Source organism: Bombus fervidus, chromosome 18 (assembly GCF_041682495.2).
Source record: "Bombus fervidus isolate BK054 chromosome 18, iyBomFerv1, whole genome shotgun sequence".
NCBI classification, from domain to species: Eukaryota; Metazoa; Arthropoda; class Insecta; order Hymenoptera; family Apidae; genus Bombus; species Bombus fervidus.
In genome coordinates this window covers 1614092-1639836 of record NC_091534.1, presented here as the reverse complement: position 1 = coordinate 1639836, position 25745 = coordinate 1614092, and the positions used below count along the sequence as shown (strand labels likewise).

The 25745-nt window shown below is 33.0% G+C and overlaps 2 protein-coding genes across 9 annotated transcripts; one reads left to right on the top strand and one right to left on the bottom strand.

Annotated features, from left to right (window-relative positions):
* Window positions 1-141: 141 nt before the first annotated feature.
* LOC139996363 (large ribosomal subunit protein uL4-like) lies at window positions 142-2942 on the top strand. Of its 2 annotated transcripts, none has more exons than XM_072020699.1 (8): window positions 142-264; window positions 728-905; window positions 993-1238; window positions 1434-1558; window positions 1783-1881; window positions 1964-2235; window positions 2425-2584; window positions 2659-2942. In XM_072020699.1, the coding sequence occupies exons 1-8, from the start codon at window positions 262-264 to the stop codon at window positions 2878-2880; spliced, it is 1305 nt and encodes a 434-aa protein (XP_071876800.1). In that variant the 5' UTR covers window positions 142-261; the 3' UTR covers window positions 2881-2942. The 2 variants fall into 2 exon arrangements, with proteins under 2 accessions (XP_071876800.1, XP_071876799.1); XM_072020698.1 differs by having other exon boundaries at window positions 1964-2239; window positions 2429-2584.
* Window positions 2943-9080: 6138 nt separating this feature from the next.
* Window positions 9081-25674, bottom strand: LOC139996763 (annexin B9). Of its 7 annotated transcripts, none has more exons than XR_011802348.1 (9): window positions 25477-25674; window positions 24238-24383; window positions 23146-23187; window positions 20128-20509; window positions 16471-16550; window positions 12489-12735; window positions 10550-10731; window positions 9996-10189; window positions 9081-9403 (listed from the first exon to the last, which is right to left on the bottom strand). XR_011802348.1 is itself a non-coding variant. In XM_072021294.1 (8 exons), exons 3-8 carry the CDS (start codon window positions 23173-23175, stop codon window positions 9353-9355), a joined length of 972 nt encoding a protein of 323 aa, XP_071877395.1. In that variant the 5' UTR covers window positions 23176-23187; window positions 24238-24383; window positions 25477-25674; the 3' UTR covers window positions 9081-9352. The 7 variants fall into 7 exon arrangements, 5 of the variants coding, with proteins under 5 accessions (XP_071877395.1, XP_071877396.1, XP_071877393.1 ...); XR_011802347.1 differs by lacking the exon at window positions 9081-9403 and adding an exon at window positions 9462-9654; XM_072021294.1 differs by lacking the exon at window positions 9996-10189.
* Between the last annotated feature and the right edge of the window lie 71 nt (window positions 25675-25745).

Here is a 25745-nt window from a genome sequence, read left to right as displayed (position 1 = left end):
AAACATTCGACTAAATGGAAATATTACAAATAAAAAAATAAATTCTTTGTTATTCGAGTATGTTAAATTTGTTATATATAGATATTTAGATGAAATAATGTAGACAATTGTAAACATGACTTAAGAATTGTTGAATTCTGAGCATGCGCGAATTTGGCACGTAATTTCCACTCGCGTCCTTCTTCCTTTACGACGAGGTAAGGCGTACGAGCTGCGTGGTTAGTTTGTCTGATGCGTGAAAAGTTATAAAAAGAACGCGAAATGGTAAGAAATTCTGCATTTTATTTGGAATTTATTGAAGGTTAATATTTAAAGGTATAATTTTATTGTTATATTTTGCAATAATTCCCAAGAATTTGATCTTGAATTAAAGCTTGTACACAGTTCATAGTTGGCCACGTGTAATGACTTGTAACGTACAAATTTGCATGGCTTGGTTTTGATATATGTTTAAATGTAACTTTACTGACATCATATATTTTCTTTTGCAATATTCTATTCAGTAGAATAAAGCAGTTTTACGACATATAGATATGTTTACATTGAATATGCGTGATTCCCATCTTTTAGTTCGCCATGTGCCGTCAATAGAAATCTTTTATAATTCTATCAGAACATGAAATTTTTTACTTTACTTTCCTCTTTTTTTTTTCAGAATTAATCTTAAATTTATCGATAGCTGTACGTAGATTAGTATTTCATTCTGATTTTTGTTTTTATTTTTTAGTCGTTATCAACGGCGCGACCGCTTATTACGGTATACACCGATAAGAATGAATCGTCAGGCGAAACGATTTCCCTGCCGGCTGTGTTTAAAGCACCTATTCGGCCCGATATCGTGAATTTTGTTCACCAGCAAGTCTCTAAGAATAGTAGACAGCCATATTGTGTATCCAAGGAAGCTGGTGAGTATACACTGTTTTATACTCGCCTTTTTTTTTATCTTTTCAAGAACTAATTTGCAATTATTAAATGTATGTTTGTTTTGTTAGGTCATCAAACCTCTGCTGAGTCATGGGGTACTGGACGTGCTGTAGCACGTATACCTCGTGTACGTGGTGGTGGTACTCACCGCTCTGGCCAGGGTGCTTTCGGTAACATGTGTAGAGGTGGACGCATGTTTGCTCCAACGAAGCCATGGAGACGCTGGCATCGTCGAATTAATGTTAACCAGAAAAGATACGCTCTTGTTTCTGCTATTGCTGCATCTGGTGTCCCAGCTCTTGTACAATCTAAGGGTAAATAGCATTCTCTGAGATGTAGTAATAAATCCTACTTTATATGCAATATTTTAATGATGAATAGCTTTGGTCCGTGTTGCTGAAATGATGTTGATTATTTTAATAGCTTTATACTGATTTATGTAAATGTTGTAATATATGTAGTTTGCTTTGAAAAGGATAATATATATACTATTTCTTTTTTATGTTTAGGTCATATGATTCAGGAAGTTCCAGAATTTCCATTAGTAGTATCCGACAAAATTCAGGAGTATAACAAGACTAAACAAGCTGTTATCTTCCTGAGACGTATCAAGGCATGGAATGATATTCAAAAAGTAAGTATACTTTCAAAAATTGTATCTTTGCACCGTAGAATGTCCGCATCTTCATTAAAACCATTTTAATTTAGGTGCTCCTATCAGGCGCTAAATAAATACGGTTATTATTGGCGTTCCAGACTAGCTGAATTAATTGCTAGGATGGGGTATTTTTAATCGAACAGATTCAATTAAAATATATTGATTTAGATGAAACTAATATACTTTCGTTTTATTAATAGGTTTACAAGTCTCAACGTTTCCGTGCTGGCAAAGGTAAAATGCGTAACCGCAGACGCATTCAACGACGTGGACCTCTGATTGTATATGGTCAAGATCAGGTATACAAATAACTAAAAAATGATAGTTAATTATTTTTTCAAAATTAAAATGCTAATATTCGTCTTGATCATATATTTTTAGGGTATTCGTAAGGCATTCCGTAACATTCCCGGTATTGACCTTATGAATATTAACAAAATGAACTTGCTTAAATTGGCACCTGGTGGCCACGTTGGACGTTTTGTAATCTGGACAAAATGTGCCTTTGAGAAATTAGATGCTCTTTACGGAACTTGGCGCAAAGAATCCCAACTTAAGGCGGATTATAATCTCCCTTACCCGAAAATGGCGAACACGGATTTGTCGAGACTCCTGAAATCGTATGAAATTCGTAAAGTTCTGAGGGCACCAAGGCATGTAGATTTACGTTTTATTATACATTTTCAACGAATACATATCTTATTCATGATGAATTTTATGGTCCGTGTTACTGACTGACAGTGATTATAATTTTTAACCATTTCTAATGTTTAGTGCTTATAAATATTTTATAATTATGTCACTTACGATGTATTTGCTCAAGATTAATCTTGAACTTGTAGGAAGAAGGTGGTCCGTAGCGTCAAGAAATTGAACCCATTGACCAACACGCGTGCTATGTTACGTCTCAATCCATATGCAGCTGTTCTGAAACGTGCAGCAATTTTGACAGCAAAGAAACGTCAGGAACAGAAAGATCTTGCTCTAGCAGAGAAGCGTGGAGTAAGTTTAACGTTAAATTGAATAATATTCGTTTAATGCATACAGATTCTAACGAAAATATTTCACATTTACAGATCAAGCTCCCAAAGACTACACCTGCCGTAAAGAGTAAATTACTCCGAGCAAGACGCGCGAAACAACTTTTAAAATTGAAGGAAGAGAAAAATCAGAGACCCGTGGGTTTTAAAGGACGTCCTATTATGAAGCCGACAGCTAGGATAATTTCAAGACGAATTCAAAGAGCCATTGCAAAAACTCACCCCGAACAAAAAGATACACTTTTTAAAACGTTATAAATTTTTATCAACGTTTGTTGTTCATCCATGAACTTCATTTGCATCGAGTAAAATATGGGAAACAACTACAGGAAGATCAGCTTTGTAATTGATGTAACTATATTTCCTACCTTTGACAAACGCTGTATATTCTGTCGAATTGGGATGAATGGGGATTTGATGGAACCCGCTGGCCATGTCCAGGCTAACGAAGTATCTCGCCTTTTGCAATCTCGCGATTTGGTCCCCAATAAGAGGTAGGGGATACCGGTCCGCGACCGTATTTTTATTTAGCTCTCGGAAATCTACGCACAACCTATCCGAGCCGTCCTTCTTTACGAGTAACATAGGGCTCGCGAACGGTGAGTTACTAGACCTTACGATTTTTGCCCTAATTAATTCGCTTATTCGCTCACGTACTATTCTTTGCTCTGCCTCGCTAAGTCTATAGGGGCTTCTTTGTACGGTGATGTTAGGATCGATCAAACGTATTTCTAACTGTCCCGTATTTACGCGTGTACGCGGGAACCCCGTAATAAACGAACTGTTAAATTCTTCGAGAATGGAAATCAATCGGTCTTTATCATCACCGAGCACCTCGGTGTCGACTTCGTTAATATCGATTTTATTTTCGGCGGTTTTATTACAAACATTGACTCTCGATTTTCATTCTCGTACGGCACTCCGCTATTTTATGCCCGAGGATACCACAGTAACGACGTAAATTCGATATAACGAATTCACGGTTCACGGGATAACAGATATATTTTGCTTTAAAGTCAAAGTCGGACTCGACTCACTCCTCGTGATACACTGATCGCTCGATTCACTCTTCACCGATCGTACAGACACACCAGGTCTCTGGCTAATGAGACTGCAAGCAAGAGAATGCCTTTCCGTCACGACGACGCTGCTCGTGAAATAAAAGCATTATCAAAATTAAAATCCTTTATTTGGCAGAATTTTACCGTCTATTTAAGATAGTTTTTATTTGAATTGTAGAACAACGAATATTTAAAACAGTATTTGCAATATTTTTTCTCCAAATTTTTCTACGTTCTGGCTATCAGATAGCCAAAAGCCAGGTAACACAGAATATATTGGCTTTTAATAGAGAACCGAACCCAGAAGAAAAAGATGATATGATAATGCAGACACACTAGCCCGACCTAAAAAGGACCAATATGATAAAGTAACTGGATAAACTTAAATATGCTGATGACAGAATATCACGTGCAAAGACAGACTACGATCTGAAACAATAGACAATTAGCAGGAGATATAAAACTGGGATACGATACGATACAACACACCGAACTCGAGACAATTAGACATCATGAATGTGGACATATAGAGCATGACTAACAAATGGGAAGACAAAAAAAGAACAAGGTGCAGTCATAGGGAAGAAGAAGGCAAAAGAAACATAATGGGAAGAAACAGATCAAAAAATTGCAAGGCGCTAGCAAACCTGCAAGGAAAAACGAACTATCAACTATTTGAAGAACTGATCCACCGACATAAAGGAAGGAACCTGGAGAAAAAATTGGGGTAGATTTCAAATTGCTCTTAGTTTTCTATTTTGAAACGACATATTGAAGTTGAAGATTCTAAAAAATTATAAGGATACGGATCGTCGTGTTAAAAAGAGCATCTAATAATGGTATATTTATTTTAACGAAAAGCAACAATCGATAGCTGACACTGGCGTATAAAAAACAAAGACTGTATATTCTGTCTGTATATTGTTAATACTATTATAAAACGTTGCGAGGGCAAAAAACGTGTGAAGCAAGATAAATGAAAAAGATTATTTAGTTCAAACGGTGAGCGAATGAGCTGGTAGAGTGAGCTACTATAGTAGCACGTCATAATTTTTTAGGTTGACTGATTGAAAAACGAGTGGATGAATTTGTAATAGAAAAATATATTTAAATAAATAAAGGTATAATTATAAGTATAATGTATAAATTTATGCAGATCCAAACCCCCACTCTCATAGTGTTACAACACAATAGAATCGATAAGAAGCACGTTCATGTATTATTTTTGTAGCAAAAGGACGTTACCCAAAAAGTTTCGTTATAACTCTAGCTAAAGGCTAAAAGGGACATAAATAGAAATCTATTTATTACTTCCTTTGTTCCTAGATCTTGTAACCCAAAACATAATCTATATTCAAGGGCATAATAATATAGACCTCTCCTTGCTTAGAATGTTTTGTTTCACTAAATTCTATTTCTGCGTAATAGCGGTCTCCAGGTCACGGATATACATGAATAAAGATGTAGAGTTTTTCTTGAAGTATTTACTTCAACGGTAACATAACATAACATTAATGACCTAAGAGGTGAATAGTTGTCGGGGATTTAGCAAATTCAAATTGTTCGATTGTAACATTCAAATAAGTTACTGTTTGTTTCCCGTATTCGACCAATTTGGGACAAAATATCATCAGCGAAGTCCGCTTTTTGTAAAATTCTTTTTTGGAGAATTATAATTTTTATTTTATAATTTAAATATTATTTTATCCTTTTCGTAATCGTCACGACGACTTGCTCGTGAGGAAAATTTGCAGCTGACCTAGCTCAGAGTTAGTCTTGGAGCGTTTTGAGCAGCTTTTTTCTTAATTCTTACCGCTTTCTTTTCTCCGATTCTGCTACACGAATCACAAGATCTAATCGGCGATTCATTGGCTATATCATCCATACCATCGCAATAATTACACTGAAAATTTTTTATTTTCCAGGTTTTGCTATTAATAGCTATCCTAATTTTGGTTTCTTCTTGTAAATTTTCTCAATTGATTATGCTTAAACCAGAAAATAATTTACCAATAAGAGTAGTGGAGTAACAACGAAATACTATTGAAACGAACATAATTAGAATAGTAATGTTTTGTATGTTTCATGTTGTCAATTTTGCGATTGGTTTTGAATCGAACTTGGTAGGTCTGGAAATATATCGTGAGTGATCTGAAAGATTGTGTATTCTAAACTACGTGTAGAATATAATTTTGATGTTCACACAATGCCACCCTCTCTTCCCTCTTTAGATTTTTTATTGAAGTTCTTACTATTAGATATTAGATATCAGATAATACTAAAGATGAGGATGAAGGTAACTGTCAGTACATATATTAGATACTAAATTGTCAATTTATTTCTTTAATAACATATGTCTTTGTCGGATGAGATGTCAGAAAATTTTTCTTCACTTTGATTCGGAGTTCGAATTATTTCGTCATCGCTGTCACTGTTCCGAGCATTCGATACTTCAACCATTATGTTTTCGTCCGATTGTACCATTTCCGGATTTTGCAGTGTTTCGTCCGCCACAGGAAATGTATTTCCCTTTTCTGAAATTTTGGTTTCCATGATCACCCAGCATTCGCAGTTACGAATGAAATTCCAGATTAGGTAACACAGTAGGTCATAAGATCTATCGCTGGAAGATTCGCAAAGGTATTTAGGTTGAAGTACCTTGGTTTGTGTTTTCGATTTAGTTTTAGTAGCTATTGCTTCTAGATTAATAGTTTCAAATGATTGGATTACGCGATAGAGCATCTTCATTAGTGTTTAACACGTTCACACTGGCGCAACTATTGGTGTTTCTCACCGTGGGGTGGCGCTCCTATTCGTGGCTTATAATAATGCAAAAAATTCCGATCACTTATTCGTCAGATGACATCGTACTGTAGTTGTTTACGGAAAACCGTTAAATGGTACAGAAGAATTATTATGCAATTGCTATGCGGAACATGCCTCATAAATGCGCGGTATGTACATCAAAGATGGGATAATAAACATATTAATATTTTACAATTTAGAGAAAGAATTATTGATCACCTTTTGACCAATAATCACCATATTGAAGGAATGGCTATTGAAAATGAAATACTTTCCAAAAAAAGCACATTTTTTTCACTCGTGTATAATGGGTCTGGAAAAAAGTCAAGAAAAAGATGTAAGCAACGTTATAAATGCTTGTCGAAGATGAAAGGACATCGGGCCCCCGTTGGAATTACTTGGAAAACCCCCAATACTGTACCCTTTACAAAATAACCCAAACACAATTGTTCGAGACTTGAGATAAGGAGCTTAGGCTCGAGACGACAACTAGTCGTCGAACGTAACCGCGGTCACGGGATGAACGTTTCACCTAACAAAGGCATAGAATTGCATAGCTCTCCTTTAAAGAATTAGTCGTACCGACACTTAACAGTAAACATTCCAACGGCCACACACAGAATCTATTCTTCGGGAAGATGATCGTCAGATGTCGATGCGTCATCGTGACGGAAAGTCATTCCTTTTCCTGCAATCTCTTAAAAGGGAGCATCCTTTAGCCCTCTTGTGAGGAAATTTCCATTTTTTATGGAGTTGATATCTGCAGATTTTAAATATGCTGCTATTCACATTCTGATATTGTACGCAGTGCTCTTTGCATCGTCATCATACATGAAAATAAAATTATCCTTCACATCCATTTTTTCCTCACTAGCAAAAAAAATTGCATTTTAAAATGTCAACATAAACCGTAAATTGTAACGAATTAACAACAGTTGCACTTATGCAACTAAAAACAATTCCACTATGTTTCACTACAGACCGCGCGTTTCTGGTTTCAGATCATCAGAAGCGAAAATATTAAATTTGTTTTTGTCCGCGAAAATCACTTCGTTCCAGTACTTCATTGGCGTACTAATGCTATTATTTGCGAATTGTAATCATTTCTTTCTGTTGGTTTTCTTACAAAATATTTTATGAGGGCCACACGACCGTGAAATCCTCGATTTCGTACAAGACTACGAACAGTACTAACAAATATATCGATATCGAAATTATTTTTAAGGTGCCCAACTATTTCTATCGTACTTACTTTTCGATTTTCTCTTATCATTCTAATAATAATTCGACCAGTATACTGATTAATTTTTCCACTTCCTGAGTTATTTTCCAGTCTTTTTCGTAGTCCATACCTATCGATTATGCTTTGTATAGTAGATCGAGGTCTGCTTACAATCCGTGAAATTTCTGCTAAACTTGTATGCTGTACATTATTATGTACATTAATAATAATTTGTCTTTCGCCTATCATAGATAATTCTGAATAATCATGGATAATTCTGAATACATTCTCCAGTAAGCAGTTTGAAATAAGAACCGTAGAAATACCTATTGCTTGTATATTTCTGTCGATATTTTGTTTTTTCTTGCTCATTCCACAAGTTGTACAAGTAACTAGTATTTTCTGGATTGTATCTATTCTAGAGGTTTCTCAAAATATGTACATATTCATTGTTTCTAAAAAATTAGTTAATAAACAACAATTTCACGTAGTCATGTTTGAAATTCATTGGTACACGAATACTTTCTACACCCTGTAGATTATCTTCCTCGTATCTAGTTCTGTGTATTAGATAATTAATCAACCTTTTATATGAATTTTTTTGTCTCAAACTTTAAACATTTTTAATATAGAGAGTACTATGTAAATAAATTATACTTAATTCCAATTGTTGTAAGAGGGATTTTATTCGTCTATGTACTACACGCACTATATGTTTGGGAACGTTTGCTAAAAAAACCCAAGAAATATGTTTCGAAGTCAAAAAATAAAAATAAAGAACATTAGCCGCAGTTCCGTATAACTAGTATTTGATTACAGGCCCCTGATCTTAATTCAAAATTTATTAACAGGGAAACGAACCGTGGAAGAAGAAACGTGGTACAATAAAAAATGGAAAACTAAAGATAATAGAACTAAATGGAAAGTATTGTTCAGAATGTTGCTCTTGACAACGTATTTCAATATTTCAATGTGAAATCGATGATCGTTTGCTATGTGAATAATTTCTGCATAATCTTCTTTAAGAGAATTTGTAAGAGTTGAGCAATTGGTTTGTCGTTGTTCCTGATTGGTCGTTTGAGATCCTTTTCATTCATTCGTATGGGGTAATGAACAGTTTAATTGATTTTAAATATTAATAAGTAATGAACAGAAATTGAAACGCAATTCTATTACTCTTCATTTTCATTTTATTTTTTATACTCCTCAAATCCAACAACTGTCGTCGAATACTCTGCTGTAGAGTATCGAGAAATAAATATTGGTTCTATACTACAATAGGAAAAACATTTAATAAATAAGATACATTGAACGTTATGAAAATTATTCTGTATCACTCACGTTTCAGCTGCTCGATTACCATTATTCCATTTTTCTTATTATTTTATTATTTCATTATTACCAATCTAACGTAATTACTAAATGTTATTCAATAATTCTATTTTATAATCTGTGCGCTATAACATTAATAACCGTTGAAAATTTGGGCTGCATTAAATTCCTTAACTTTTTAATATCATTGGTAATTTATTCTTTAAACTCCAAATTACTTCTCAATCTTATACAATGAATATGTAGTTTGTTGTTTTGTATCGTAATATATGGGTATTGTTGCAACGACTTTTATCGAATAAATCTATTTTTAATTCAACATCGCAATCAGAAGTCTTTTCCACTCAGCAGTGCAATCACTCTGGAAAAAAAAAGATACTGGTGTTTTCGTCTTACAGTCCACGATAAATAAAAAGTCGTTTGCGAACGTGCAAATTTATTGCAAACGAAACATATATTACAGTTATGTGAGATGCATATTATTAACATTTATGTTAGAGATGCCTATACTCTTTTTCTTTTAAATAGAATTAATAAACACATTCCTCTCCATGATTTTCTTTAATTTAAAAGTGCGATCAGAAGCCGCTTAAACTCTTCGCTGCAGTCACTCTGTAAATGCAAACAGAATGTAGGAAGGATTAAAGCAATGTAATAAGTGCAAAATAATATTATATTTATATTCAGACTCAATGTACACGTACGCATGCACATTATGAAAGCGGTTTGAAATTAGTAAAATTAGTTAACTGGCATATGAATTACTTTATTAATTAACGAATTTCGGTATGTAATTTTTAACAATTATAACAGACATTATTTATTTATATTCACTCGATAGGTCTCACAGAGATTAGTATAGTGTATTTCGATGCGAACGAACTAATTTTACGAGCAAACTCATATACGACATCATAATCAACAAAGTCAAACAAAAACCAGCCATGTAGTACCGTAATCACTGCTAATTATTGATGTAATTTAGAACAAATTAAAGTTAAGACATCTATACAGCTTCGCGGAATGTTGCGAAGATATATTCCTGGCGTTAAAGTAAGATTTAAAAATAAAAAGAATTGTTGAACATGAAATGCTTTCATCCAAGTAGAGCAAGCAAGAGTCTCTTGTAGTCTCCTGAACAGTCATCCTGAAATTTATGGAAAATTATGGGCAGCCAAGGTACAGGCAAGGTACTTGTTAAAGAATGAAGTGATTTATGAAAAATTAAGACACGTGTATGTGTAAAATTAAGACGTGTATAATGTGCATTATTACTTTGATGAGAGTGAGTCCAAGTATAAATGTTTCTGCAAAGAAATCCTTAATTTTCATAATTCTATCAAGATTGATATGCGTGTCATTAAATGACATTCTATATATTTCGTAATATGTATTTTAAACAAGTTTTATTGTTAAAAGAAAAAAAAAAGGAAAAGTAAATATTACAGAAACATTTTTACAAAAACACCAAGTATTTAGATAAAAATATGAAGTATCTCTGACTTACATCGATATCACCTGCAAGCGATTGTCCATACATTTTTTGATAAGTATCCTTAATATCTCCTAAATCGATTTCCGATCGAGCTACGATTATGCGTATCAATGTCGAGTCATCAGTACCTAATCCACGCATTGCTTTGTATAATCTCTCCGCAAAATATGCAGTTTTATCTCGTGCACACCTGACTAAAATAAACAAATTCAAAATTAATTTGTTAGCCTGTATTTTGCATTGCACTTTCGTGATACCCACAAAATGAATTTTCACGAAATGAAAAAATGAAAAAATTATTACAAAGAATTGTACTTGGAATTATATGATCACAACGAAACTACAAATCTTTGGTACAATGAATATGCTGTGAAGATTAGTTCAGATTTGAAAAAAATTGTCGCAATCTATGGGACATATTTAAAAGTAACTATTCGCATTGGATGTCGCGCATTATTGAATGTCTCTGTAGGGCTGGGTTTACACTGACTCGATATCATGCGAATGTAGTTATTCAGCCTAACACTGGATCGTAACTGGAACCTAACCTCAACCTAACCCTAATCTAGACAGTGTTGTCATCGCAACAAGTAATCCAGTGAAACGACTGAGTCGAAGATCTACTTTTTCGATCTAGCATTTGCAAGTGTACATATATTGTTTTGAGCGAATTCAACATAATCTCAGCTCAAGAGCTTTTTCACACAGCGATATGCGTCTGACAATAAGATACTCGATGCTAATGCGATACAGTATCTGACTAATGTCGTAAATAGATATCATTTATTTGTTTTTCGGTTGGTAACAACTTCTTGTCTGCAAAACAATACACATCTATTAGCAAAGGCTGCCGCGAGCAAATGCTGAAATAAAAGATTATCCGTTTGGTTTACACAGAAAAGAGCTAGTCAAAAAATGAAAGTAAGTAGGAAGTATTGAATTCGTTCAACGAGATGAATAGAACAAAGGACTTGTCCAATTAATACGAATTTAGAAGGAAAGAAGAATTTCTTATTTTAGCTAACTAGGTGTTGTTGTCAATTTATTCCGAAAAAAGAAAAAAAAAAAAAAAATGAAAAAGACTGTCGATACCACTACAGTGAATTTTGTCTACGATTTTATTTTATGCGTCAGTATATCAGTCTGTGAGGCGGCTGGTAACCAATGCACTGTCACAGACGAACAGTTATAGACAGATTTTTGCGAATATCTTGGGAACGAAGGCTGAGTAGCGGTTACATGTACAGGAAAAAGTTGTTCTTACATTAACATATATTTAAAAATCATCGAAATCGGTGAGGCGAATGAAACATCCATAATTATCCAGATCTTTAGTGATGTAATAGTAGAAGTCCTGCTTATTTAATCTTTGTATAAGTATATACGTGCATTTGCATAAATGTGATACCAGAATGTTGATACTTATTTAGAAAACAACAAGGTATGTTTCCCTTGATCTTTCCCAGACTCTACATGATAAGCTTTTCACAATCTAATTACATATATGTGCACATGTAGTTATATATATATATAATTATATTATATGGTTATCTAAAGTTATCTAAAGTTTGTCCAATGAGGCGAAGAAGTCGGCGTAAACGAAACGTGATTACTGTGGTTACAGCTAATGACTGCCAATCGAGTATCACTTATCGGCAGCAAATGGCTGTAGCTGTAGCTGCAGCAATCACCTATTATGTCTATCTCTGTCTCGTTTTGTTGGACAGACTACAATTAGATGACAAGCTATATGTTTCGGAGTGTTCTTTAAAATATAAAAAATGTAAGCATAAGTAATACGCATAACATTTTCACCAGCAGTGGATAAAGTACATAAAACTAATTGCATGCTACTTACTGATAAAAAAAGTTAATTACTCTTTCTTGTATTATACCAAATAAAAATTGTGCGATTTTACTTCTTTATGAAAAGTAATATATTTTTTCTTACCAACTGCAAGATAGCCGTCTTCGACTGATCCGGAAAATTCTGTCTTAATAGCTTCTTCTAAGCTATGACCAGCAAGACGTTCGTATTCCTCAAAAATTTTTCGTAGTTGAGGGAAACTTTTCGTAATGAGAATAGCATTAAAAGTACTTTCGTCTGTTCCCCATTGTTCCTCACCAGCTGCAAGTAATCTTTCGGCATCTTGCATTGCAGCTTGTTCGTCAACTTGAGGATTTTCATCTCTATTGGCCTATAAAATAATTTATATATATTTTATTAAATATATTTTTATTCCAAATAAAAATAATAATAAAAATAGTACTTCTATATTTGTGCCTTTGTTAATTTTGTAGATTGTGATATCAACTGTGCACTGTACATAAAATATCTTATGCGAATAATTATTTAAAAAATTATCGCGTTTAAATATTAAAATACTGTGCGAGATAACGTACGTGTATCGCCTTTTCTTGGAATTTGCAAAACGTTCTGAGAGAACGTAACAACGGTTTAAAATAGTGGCAAAGATAGATTATGAAAAGACAATGCCGCTTTTATGTGATCGTTAGACCACTGAATACGTCTCGATCATGTACATGACATTAAATGTATGTATTAATGAATAACTAGAGTATAAAATAAGGATGCAAGATTGAGAGTGACTTGCTGTGTGCCTCGTTTTAATCGAGTTGCATCACGAGGTATAATAAAGTTAAAAGTTGTTTTTAATCTCTCCTTAGTCATCTCGTACGCGTGACTAAAGTGAATAATCAGTAAACAAAGATATTTGAGTTTATTTGGATGTTCCCTTCAAACACCGTTTCTAGAGCTGTTACAGCTTGAACTTACGAGTCCAACGAAAGAACATACGCGTTAAATCGCAGAACTTTTATATTTCAAACATACATAAGAGAGTCTCACTAAAAAATCTCATCTATTGTACTATTTTTATTGGTTGTTACGTTAATTACTCCTATAAAACGCATCAACTACGCCTTTTCTTATGCGATTCAAATCAAGTACTTCTCATTCCGTAGATCACACTATGCTATGTCTACACTATGCTAATCGAACTCGACATTTATCACCAATTTTTCATGAAGATATCCGATAAATTATTATCCAAACATATCCATTATAGTATAGGTCATAGTATTCGTCACGGGAACAAAAGTCTCAAAGGAACTATGGACCGAAAATAAACTGTTCTTTTAAAGAATGACGTTAAAGTTCCATTGGTGTTACTTATAATACGTTTAAATTTTGCAGTCAAATAAGAATTAAACACTGTTATATTAACGAGGAAACTGAAAATTATTCCTTAGCGCATGAAATAATCCACTCACGATAGAACAAATACCAAACTCTATGATTTCAAACTATTGCAGAATTACTTACCGTACGATAAAATATTTCAAACGAGAATCGAATGGCATTGCAGAGAATGACACGATTTGATATTATTTTCTTGCAGGTGTACAGGCAGAGACCAGGTGAAGATCAACTACGTTTTCCTTTGAATGGTATCAAAATTCTTATTGTGTTGATCGAACAATTCATTGTTTCATCCGAATGCTTAATAATTGTCCATACGAAAATCCGTTAGTTCAGAAGAGAAAAGTATTAAATTTAAAGGATATTTGAGTAAAAAAGTGCTTTTGCGATAAAACAAAAATAATAAATCTCCCGAGCTGGTTTTGTGGCGTAAGAAACTTAATACTTCCTCGTGTGGAGCGATGAAATGCATCGACCAACAAATGAAGAAATGTAATCCAATTTTTAAAAAATGTAATTGACCTTCGTATCTGCTTTACGTATTGATTTGCAAAGAAATCAATGACATCGAGTCTGAGAACTCTGAAGATAGATGCTTCGTTCTATAATATTTGGGACAGAAACATTTATCTTACGTGCTAAGGAATAATTCCTCGTCTTTCTGTTTCCTCGTTAATATGACGCTATTTACTTTCTATCTGACTGCGAAATGTAAACAGTGTCTGTTTGTAAGTAACATCAAAGTAAGAGATAATGGAACTCTAAGGCTATTTTCCGAAAGAACGACTCATCCGCGACTCGTGGTTTCTCCGAGACTTGTCTGTCTCGTGACGAGTACGGTGAAATTTAAGGTTGTCAATTTTTCGGTATCTCTTTTTAAGAGCTCTGCGTCGATCCGAAGGTGTAGAATGAGAATCATTTGTCAAAGCCATAACGTATGATTTTTTAACACCATGTAAGTAAGAATCTAATGAGAATAGAATGGCTCTTGGTCATTTACTTTCAATCCTTTTAAAACACGTTGACAATAGCGTGTGAGCTATCAACTTCTATCTTCATCACGCGTTAAATATAGGAAGATGGATTGATATTTGTTTGACGTCGTGCTGTTTCTCCGAAGCCACGAGTTTTCCTTTTTTCGATAGAGCGCTTTTCGTCTTTGGACTTGACGTATAAACTTAAATCGAACATGAGTTTGTCAATATACGATACAAATGGATAAAAGTGGAAGGCAGAAATCGTAACAACAAAATTTAACGAGTAACTCCAGTAAATTAGTAAATCTTCAATTCATTTTCATTACAATTCCATTACTTTGAACACTTGTTCCAAACATCAGTTTCACCGTTTTCAAATTTCACTCAGTATCGAAACACCTATCCTTGTGCATCGATTTGTAATGTTTACATTTTATTTTCCCCTATCCGGTCAACGTAGCAGTATCTATAGATTTCACGCCAAAACCCAAACACGATAGAATTCATAACTCAGATCGTAACAGTGAGGCATACATTACAAATGTACAGTAAAATGAAAACCCTCTTATGTTATTAACACGGTCGTCACTAGCGTCATATAAGAAGCGAAGCGAAAACTGTGATCAATATTTTCGTCCTTTCTAGAGAAACTTTGTTTACAAAAGTCGTACAATACGGGAGGAGCCATGATATGGCAGTAATAAGTTTTGCGTAGATGAAGGTTTTTCGGAGATATCAAGATCACCTCCATTTTTTTAAATTGCTTGCCGTACTTCTTTATTCGGGCAGAATAGAGGGCGTTTAGCTGATTTTAGCAACCCCTAATAGAAGGTCATCAGACAATAAATAAAGAACGTTCAAAGTAGCGGGCGTTCGCATTAATATAACTTTGAAATCATCGAATTGCCAAAGCCCGTGCACTAGTTATCACTTTCGGATTCATAGTAACACATGCCACACAAAGTCCTTATTTCATATCTTGTAATACTCTTCCTATGTTAGTTGTTGGACATAGTTGTACGTAGTAAGAAATGGAAAAGTACACATTCAACTTCTTTTATTTATCGTTGGATGACTTTTTATTAATGAAATCATCTAAACACCCCCTATATCGCTAGAATAGAAAAGTAGGACAAGCAATTAAAGAAAATCGAGGTAATCCTGAAATGTCAGAAAAACCTTCATATTAGAGCGTTTTCTGTACCTGGTACGATAGATATCTGGTCGTAATCCATTATGCTGATCAACGTGTTAAGTTGTTACGAAACCGTTCAATGTAAAAAACGTAGCAGTTGTTGCGTTAAAAATCCAATAATTATCATTTATTACGAGTTAAGACCCATTCAATGTATTTGTTATCAAGTGAAAAAAGAAGTTTACTTTTTTCGAGATCGGAGATTCGAAAGAAAAATTTCGTTTCGTATTTCTTATTTATCATTCTGTTATCAGTTTGAGTATCTTATCAATTATTGTATAAGACATTATATACATCAATTACCCTATGAACATAAATATGACTGACTACCGCTATGCTTTTGAAAATGTTTGGTGGTATTACAAAATGTTTAAACATATCGTTTCCTTCTAAAATAACAGTCTCAAATGTCGATCTTCGATAATATAATAAATCAGATAAATTTACAATTTAAACGAATATAAAAATAATAAAAGAGTAGTCTTGTAAGTTTAAAAAATCCTATCAATTTAATTATTATATTAGAAAATTTACTTACGCATGAAAGTGAAACTAACAGTCTCTTAAAATAGCCAGAAGTATCGCTTTTCAAATCATCCTCTAAATCCGTTCCATACACTGCAAATATATATAAAATTTACATTAAGATACATTACATTTTTTATAAAGACATTTATGAAAGAGAAAACGTTACGTTAAATAATATATATTATATTATAATTAAGAATTAAATGGATTTACAAAGGCTTCAATAAGAAAGAAATTTATCAGTGTACTGCTTCTATCATATTCCAATCAAATTGTAACAAGTGAATTTTAAACAAGTAATTATTTTCAAATAGAAAACATGCAATGCAAAATGTTTTAGAATCCAATACCTTCATATAAAAAATGTGATTTCGTTACGGTTCAAAAATGTAGTGGTTTATGAAAGTATTCTTACATTTATCGACATCTTTTGTGAACATATTACGAAACTGTAACGACACCCATCTATCACGATTTTATTAGTAAAATTTTAAACGATTTTGCAAATGTACGTACAAGTATTCAATCGGCCCATTTTTAACACTTATCATGTGCTTAAAGTCATTATTCAACTATATACTCATTTTTTAATACGTATAGATTTGTATTAAATATTTTCAAATTAGAAAGAAATCTTGTTGGTATAATTTGAGGTAATGTTATTTGTTTGTAGTAGCCGCTTGCCGGTATTAGTTGCGGTGATAGTGCGCTACTGCTAGTGTGTAGGATGAGACAGGTTCTGCTGCGGGCGTAGATGTCGCTGCTGGGGTACTGCTGCATTTTTCTTCTCATTTTTAATGCCGCGGAAGAAAAATCGGACTCCGGGCGCCGAAATTTGAGAACCCGGGTACCGAACGTTCGTAACCTGAGGCGCTAACCACTGCGTTGCCGTCGTCTGACACTAGTTAGTCGAGTGGTGGTATTTTGCTATCGAGTGCCGCCACAAATTATAACAGTCGCCTCTTATTATAACGTTAATAAAATTCAAAAATGTTTTATGTAATATGTACAATATATACATAAAAGATTTTTATGGTAAGTGCACAAATACTTTCATGAACCACTGTATAAATATATGTAACAAAGTTAAGTATATTATAAGTCGTGTTTATTAAAAAGAGATCACCGATTTATCAAAGCAGGTCTCTTGTTAAAATGAAATAGGAACAATAAAAATATTAGTTACATGTCCAGAAATACGTACTGAAATAGGAGCTCATCACATACCTAACTGTTACATAAATGCGTTAAATCTTTTGAAAATCCTTTATTCGATAGAAAAATAATATACAGGGAAGTACGACAAATGCTGATTCTGAACATTAACGTAAAAAGAAAAGTTCATATAGACATACATCCGATATAACGTTATCTTCGAGTAACAGCTTACATTGTGCTGTAACAGTTGCTTACCTTCACAACATAGACTGTTCAAACAGCTTACGAGGATTTGTTGACGGAGTTTGTATCAGCATCGTCAACTGATGTTTATAAATTAGAGATTTTAAATGCTCGCGATTCAAGTCTGGAGAGTAGGCTGACCAACAACAGACAGACAGGATGACTTATCTATTTGCCAGGAACTCGTTGATCTATCTAATGTTTAGCATCATAAAATAAGCTGCGATTCGAAAGCAAGGTCATACCGGGTATATGTTTATATGAACTGCCGTATAATAATGCCGTACTTCCCACATGTTTTGATTCAGCCTGTATATTTAAAAAATATGATATATTGTGATCGTAAGATAAAATTATAATTTAATTTTCCTGATAGAGAAACACGTAGTACAGTAATGAAGTCCTGAGGTTGATTTTTTATCAAATTTATACGTTGTCAATTAAATTAAGTCAAGTTAAAATTAACAATGCTTACAGTGACTCAAACATTTTTAAGCATATAGAAGATCGTAGAGTAATAAAGAAATTCTGTTTTAAAAATGTTTCAAATGAAAAATGTACCCAATCATATTTTCTTTTAATGATTTTAAATCATTCGCACAAATTGCTAATACTATTCCAATTAATTCCAAATAATATTTAAAACATGCATTGTATTAAAACATATCTTATGTAAAAGATATACTTAATATCACGAGAAACATATCAAAGAAGAAGAAACTGCAGGATGTTAAAAAATGGCCATTTTTGGGGATCGTCTGGAGTTGAAAAATTTATGTAGAATATTTAAGAGTGTCTGCAAGGGAACAAAAAGCATCCTTATCATTTTTCTGAAAAAAAAAAAAAAAAAAAAATAATGTGGAAAATGAATCCAAACGGGAATATGCTAATGATCGAACTCATCTAAGAGTTATATTTCATCTCCTTCTTTGGATACTGAACCGTCTTTACAGTAGTTAGTGAGAAAATTAGCAGGTAAATCAATTGGACAACCAACAACGCGAATGCCGACTTTTCATTCACATGTGAGTACAAAAATGGCTTCCAATCCGACTTTACTTTTGTCTATCAATATGTATACTTTAAACTAATGAAATGTCGAGAATATAATTTTTCAGTAAAATACCATTATTTAATTTCATATAAATTTCATATTTTTTATAACCAATGCAACAGAACGTATTTCTTGTTGTGGATTCAATTCTAACTGTAACATAAGATGCTTGGCATAAACATTTCTCCGACTGTAACAAGATATATTAATCTTATAATGACAGAGTTTACAGCTGCAGCTTAAAAGAATTGTAACTGTTCTGATTACTGAAACTACAACAATAATATGTCTTTACTCTGTTTTTTTTTCCGCTACTTATATTCCGATAATTACTTGGACTATCATTGAGTCATTGAACTTGTAATTGGTACACATGTTCATCTCTGAATGCAAAATGGGAAAGAGCGAACGCGTTATTGATTGTTGTATCCATGTAGCAATGATTATCTGGTACTTTGATTTTGCTGGATTCCAAACTTTAACTAATTTTCGACCTGTCAGCTGATTTTTTCATTAATTATTTTGAAAACGGTTTAACACCCGAGAAAAAAGAAAACTAAATATAAGGAATAGGCGAGTTCGATCGCTATCACATGTTTAGATTCATTTCTAATAACTTCCCCATCGATTTTTCAGAAATATGATAAGAATACTTTTTGTTCCTCGGGAGGGAGAAACTCTTAAAAGTCCTAGATGAATTTTTCAATTTCAGATGATGTCAAAAATGGTCACTTTCTAACATTCTTCTTTCTTTGTTTATGTCAAATATGTTATAATGCGATTGTGGCGGCACTCGACAGCAAAAATACCACCACTCGACGCTAACTTAGAGTCGGACGACGGCAGCGCAGTGGTTAGCGCCTTAGGTTACGACCCTTTCGTTTCAGGACCCGGGTTCTCAAATCCCGGCGACCGGAGTCCGATTTTTCTTCCACGCATCTAAATTAGAAGAAAAATTACAACAGAATCCCGGCAGCGACACCGGCGATCCGCAGCAGAACCTGTCTCACTCTACACACGAGCAACATCAGCAACAACCATCACGGCCTATTGAGCATGAATTTTTTAAAAAGAATGAATGATGTATCTTCTTTAAAAAGAAGATTATAGTATTTCTTTAGTAGCTATCGAATTATTTGCAATAATGTTGTTCATATTTCTACTAAATATCTGTATTTATTTAAAAAATCATTCGAACAGAAACGGGCTTACTTTCTTTATAAACAGCAGATATGGTTTTGATGCCATAGTTGCTAAGAGATGCCAGCACCTCGATAAGAGCACCTTCGTCCGTGCCAATTCCAGACATCGCATTATGAAGTTCTTTAGCAAAATATTCCGGTAACGGTGTCATCAATGCCAAAATTGCCTTTTCAAAATTACCACCAAGTTCCGATTTCAACTCAGAAATCAGATCCTTCCCATACATGGTTTTAAATTTGTCAGCTATTTCAAGTCGTTGTACAATTCCACGATGAGCAAGGACATCGATTATTGTCTGTTCATCAGTGCCGAAACCCTTCATGGCAGTTCGTAGAAGAGCTGCATCTTCTTCTGGGTCGAAAGGATCAGCAGAATAGACAGTTGGTGTGCACTAAACCAATAAAATAAAATGCAAAATATATATTACATAGATATGTAAAACTTTTCACTATTTATTTCAAAGCAATATGTAATATTAAATATCTAACAAATGTTTAGCGAGTATTTTGCATATGAATATTACAAATAAACAGAAAGTACGACGAATAAACATTAAACTATTGCAATAGTGTATTGAAAAGTTTTTAGCCTCTTTGTTTTACAGGAGAAATACGATTTTATTTTGTAATATAATAGTTTTAACATGATATGTACCGCATACATTATTAGTAAGATTTTGTCATCACGTCTTTTGCAATCCGAATTAATTAACCTTCAAATAATAAAACAAATATTCTTATTACGTTCTGTCATTGTGTCTTCGATTAATCGGCTTCGTTGAGAGCGAGGCAACGCGGTCAAATCAAGACCTACTGACTAATCGAGACCTAACCTAGAATAAATCACGGAACGTTGATCGAAATTCATAATTCGTCGCTATTTCGCATTCATTCTGCGTCTTCTATTCGTCGCAGAAGCAAAACAAATAATTGGGTTCATCTATACTTAACGAGATGATATTATTCTGTGTATATAGATATTACATATAATTTATGTATAATTTGTGTGATATTAAATATAATTTATCCATTTATGCAGAAACGTACATATTAAAGTTTAAAGTACAAAAGTTTATTCCGAAGACAACGAATCTCCACGAAAATTTAATTCGGATAGCACATTTTGCGGAATCGGTAATAGCCGAAAACAGTATTCACATGTTTCTGTATTTCCGCCGCACGTTCAGCTCCCAAACATACCTTACTGAATTAATAGATTCAGTGTATGCAGTGTGTAATAGTTATTATTATAATAGTTTATCGTTCATTTGCCGAATCAACGAGTTGTCATGTGCAGTAGAACATACTTACGTAGGATTCATATGCATGTACAAGGTGAAATTACCGATTCGGTCGCTTTCGACATTCGGTTTCATAGATATGTATGAAATAACCCGGCCGGTAATAAAACTGAATCGGTCGGAAAGTATAGAAAACAGATGAAGAATAGAGGAAGAACGAAATCAGGAATACATAGAATAGTTCTTGAAGCTACTACGATCACAGCCAAGCATTTCTAACATGTGAAGAAAGAAAAGACCAAATTTTTAATTGAAATGAACTAGATCCCAAAACGATAAAATTGATAGATCACGAGATAAATTTGCATGACATGGCGAAGAACAAAATCGTAAGACTTGGATTTTCGATGTAGATATGAACGCCGCTTTCGAGTCGGTCAAGAAATCACGTCGTCTGAACTGATCTTTAAAAGTTCATTTATACATAACCGTGCTGTATCCGTTTCGTGTCTCAGCCGTGGCCTTGAGCCGAACCCCAATTGGTTACCATACTTTTAAATATGTATTCGTATCGTGTTAGTCATCATCGGCAGCGTGGACGTGTTCCATTCACATTTGATAATCTCATATTTCTCCTATTTGCCGATCTGACCGGTGGGGCCAGCCCCATAGCACGGGCCTGTATAAACGTACCTGAATATATCTCGTTCATGTATCACGCTATGAATTTGATTTTATCTTGATAAATCTTCTTATCCGTTTGCCACAACGGATGTACAATGAATCGCCTTTTCTTCCTTTGTTGCTTTGTTTTTTCTTCCTCTTCTTCATACAAAGGCATCGCTGCTATAGCTAAGTCTTTGGTTGGAAACGGCGGTTTGTTATATACTTGCGTAAGTTTGACTTCTATGTCTGACTAGCATGTTTGTCTCGGGTATATCCCGGCTGGTAGTATACAAATATTAATAAATAAACGTCCGGTCACTGTTTGGACACGGAACGAATTCGGCACGATTATTTATAAATGGACCACAAGTTATGTATAATATGATACAAATATGATATGTATAATCAGGTTAAACAATGCTCTACTGTAATTCTACCGTATCTGAAAACCTGAATTGTACTATGTTTTAGTTGTCCCCATAAATGCTCAAATTAGTACATAATTTAGATGCTAATTATCGTGCAAAATACACACTCTTTTAAAATGGTGAAATTAATTGTAATTAATGATTTCTAATCATTTTAACTTGTTTGCACGTAATAGAAAGTATTATGTAATGATGGTATACACAAAATACCAAACTTGAACGAACAATAGGACATGGTAAAGAAAATCTTACGGTTTGAGAGATCTCCCCTATTCAAAGAATTGCTGATTTAATGTAATTTAATGTAAAAATCTATCAGAGTACTTATTTTATTTAATTATTATTTTAAATAAAACACACTTGAGACAATGGCTTTAAAAAATGTGGATAAATGTTCTAAAGTAGCCATCTCTGCACTTAAATTCGATTGAGAATTTGTAGGAAGATAAAACCGCACAAACAAGTTTAAACGATCAAACAAAATTTAACTATGCCTATAATGGAAGTTCAAAACTTTATTTTGAAATTAACTGATATGATATGTCGTTATTGTTATCGTTTCAAAAGGCGAAACTACCAAATATTAATATTAATTTACGACATTAAAAGATTTCTCCTCTAAAACGAAGTAGGTTTGGGCTTTCATATTGCGTGTGTATCGTATAGATAAAGTAGAAAGTAGTTAGTAATTACCTGCACATGATAGTACTGAGTGGCCGACATTATTCGAATCAGCTAAAAAATAGAAATTCATATTAAAATCATATTAAATAATAGTATATGTATAATATTTATGCTATAGTTATATTTTAGTATTCTTATTGCACGGAAAATTTGCACAATTAAAATCAACTTATCATTAAAATAAATTACTATCTGAAAACAAAATTTATTATATAACATTTCATAAACACTTTATCGAAAGCATTAATTAATCAAACTCATAGTCTTATTCTAATGATTAACATTACACGTTTGTTTCATTATTAATTGTTCAATGTTTAAGATGTAAGATGCGATTAAAAATAAAAGAGAGTTGCAAACGCAATTAATATTAAAATATCGTATAGTATTTGAGGGTGTAATGTCATGAGAAATAAATGAATCTACTAATGACGCGATATTTACAACGAAATGGTAAACTTTAGGTATACTATAATAATATTACGTTTTAATTATCATACATATTTCCTTTCAATGCCTTAAAAATAGGAATTTGCTCAAACGTAGTATAAAAAACATAGTTGCGTTTAAAAATATCACTTTAAAAACATAAAATCATTCTATATTAATAACATTTTCATTATAATTCTAACAACAATATCATCAAAGCCTTGTAATGTAAAAGTAGCAACGTTAGTAAAAAAAAGGTAACAATTTTAAAGTTTATTGTAATATAATCTTAGTTAATAACAATCTTGATTAGTCTGAAATGAAGTCGAAATGCTTAATATTGTTACACAATAAGTTAGTTTCTGTCCTATTTTTCCATTCGCGTATCTTATTTATCTTCCCACGTAACTGTACATAATTTTAAAATGCGAGAAAACATATTATCAGGAAGTGTGTGTTCATGTAAAGTATATACATGAGTATACAGTATTGCGAAATTGAGGTGAATGATGACTTGAGTGGTTGATATAAATATCTTTGAAGACCTGCAGTTAACCTTGTTTGATATATACGCGAAGAAGAATGCCAAGAAGCTATCGTAGTGAAATTCCAAAGATTGTATTGATCGGTGTCTATGTATAAACAAGTATTTGGGGTGTGGCTCTTACTTACCTTCTTTTGAAGCGGTTACAGGTTCTATTCGCTCTTCTGCTACCGGTTCCGTTCGGTTCTCGTAACCAACTGAAACGAACCGTCGCTCGTCACGGATATTCTTTGCAGGAATGGTGGGAGCAACAAACGGAGAACGTATGCGTCTACTATAGGAAATGAGATTTAACGATGACTTAATGCGCAATTCATACGAAAACTATGCTATATACAATATAACGTTAAGCATTGAAAAACTACGTGTAAAGGTTGCAAGAATCAAGAAATAAGAAATCCTTGTAATGTAACCTCTGTTGTTCTACAATTAATGAAAGATATATTAATTTAAAAAACATACATCATGAATATTGAAATCACAATTGTTATCTAGATATACAATTGCTTGAGAATGAGATTCAGCTATCTAGTTTATACAAAAATATAACGTATTTATATACAGATACACAGAATAAAGTAATTGGAATTGTTAAGAATGTATCAATTTTAATAGTCTATATTTTATTTACATATATATATATATGTATAAATATATATAAATACTCAATCTTTGATTAAATAGTTTAACGTTATATTTTACTAGTAATATTTCCTTATAATATATTTCTATGTATATTAAAATTGCTGTGTTTTACCAATAACAGTACAAAACAAAGAATTTTTAACAGACACAAGCTTTATTATGTAAGTTAAACAAATGTGCATTATCTAAATTTAATTTTCTTATATCATATTTAATATAGAAATAACATTATTTTCATATTGTTTGAATGAAACTTTGAGAAAGGGAAAGAGAGAGATAGAGAGAGACAAAGAGAGACAGGAAAATTTATGTACTGTAAATAACTAATTGACTATGAAATAAAGTGTTAACTGTTCCTATTTAATTTGTTTCACGCGTATTTGTATATTACACATACAGAATTCCTATTTAATTCTTTTTAACTGCACCCGTTGAATTTGTTAAGTACAACAATTTAAAATAAAATTAAAAAAGTGAAACAAATGAAGCAGAAAAATGCAATATATTTCACTTAACAAACAAAGTATTTTAATATTACTACTCTACTATTGGTATATTAGTCGTATACGGATTATATGTATGTGATATATTTGACAAGTATTTTTTCTAATACAAAATACCGTTTCTGTATTATTAATGAAAGAAAATACGTTAAAAATCAATATCAGTATTACAAAGTTTCCCGCTTCACTTTGCATTATCTAATTGAATTATTTACTCACCTTTAGTCAATGTCAATTTTAGATTATAACAATTAAAAAGGCTATATAACTGTGCGTTATTTCTCTAGAACACTAAACACAATTTTCGTATCACTATCACCGTTTTTACAAATCGATTAAACGTATATGATAATTATCGACAAATAAGAAACGTCTTGATGCGGTTACATGCAGTCGCGCACATTAAATGGTTACGGTATCTGAAAGAAACAAATTCACATTATAATGTCACAAGAGGATCAGTAGAAGAGAGAATTGGTGGGGGAGCG

What these genes read in the sequence shown, in the direction of transcription:
- LOC139996363 (XM_072020699.1), top strand. An exon ending in AGCTCTTGTACAATCTAAGG is followed by an intron (nt 1,239 to 1,433) that starts GTAAATAGCATT and finishes TTTTATGTTTAG; the next exon opens with GTCATATGATTCAGGAAGTT. An exon ending in TTGTATATGGTCAAGATCAG is followed by an intron (nt 1,882 to 1,963) that starts GTATACAAATAA and finishes ATATATTTTTAG; the next exon opens with GGTATTCGTAAGGCATTCCG.
- LOC139996763 (XM_072021294.1), bottom strand. Translation starts at nt 23,175, where the DNA reads ATGTCGGCCACTCAGTACTATCATGTGCAG. An exon ending in ATCTGCTGTTTATAAAGAAA is followed by an intron (nt 16,551 to 20,127) that starts GTAAGCCCGTTT and finishes ATATATTTGCAG; the next exon opens with TGTATGGAACGGATTTAGAG. An exon ending in AGACGGCTATCTTGCAGTTG is followed by an intron (nt 10,732 to 12,488) that starts GTAAGAAAAAAT and finishes TGTTTATTTTAG; the next exon opens with TCAGGTGTGCACGAGATAAA.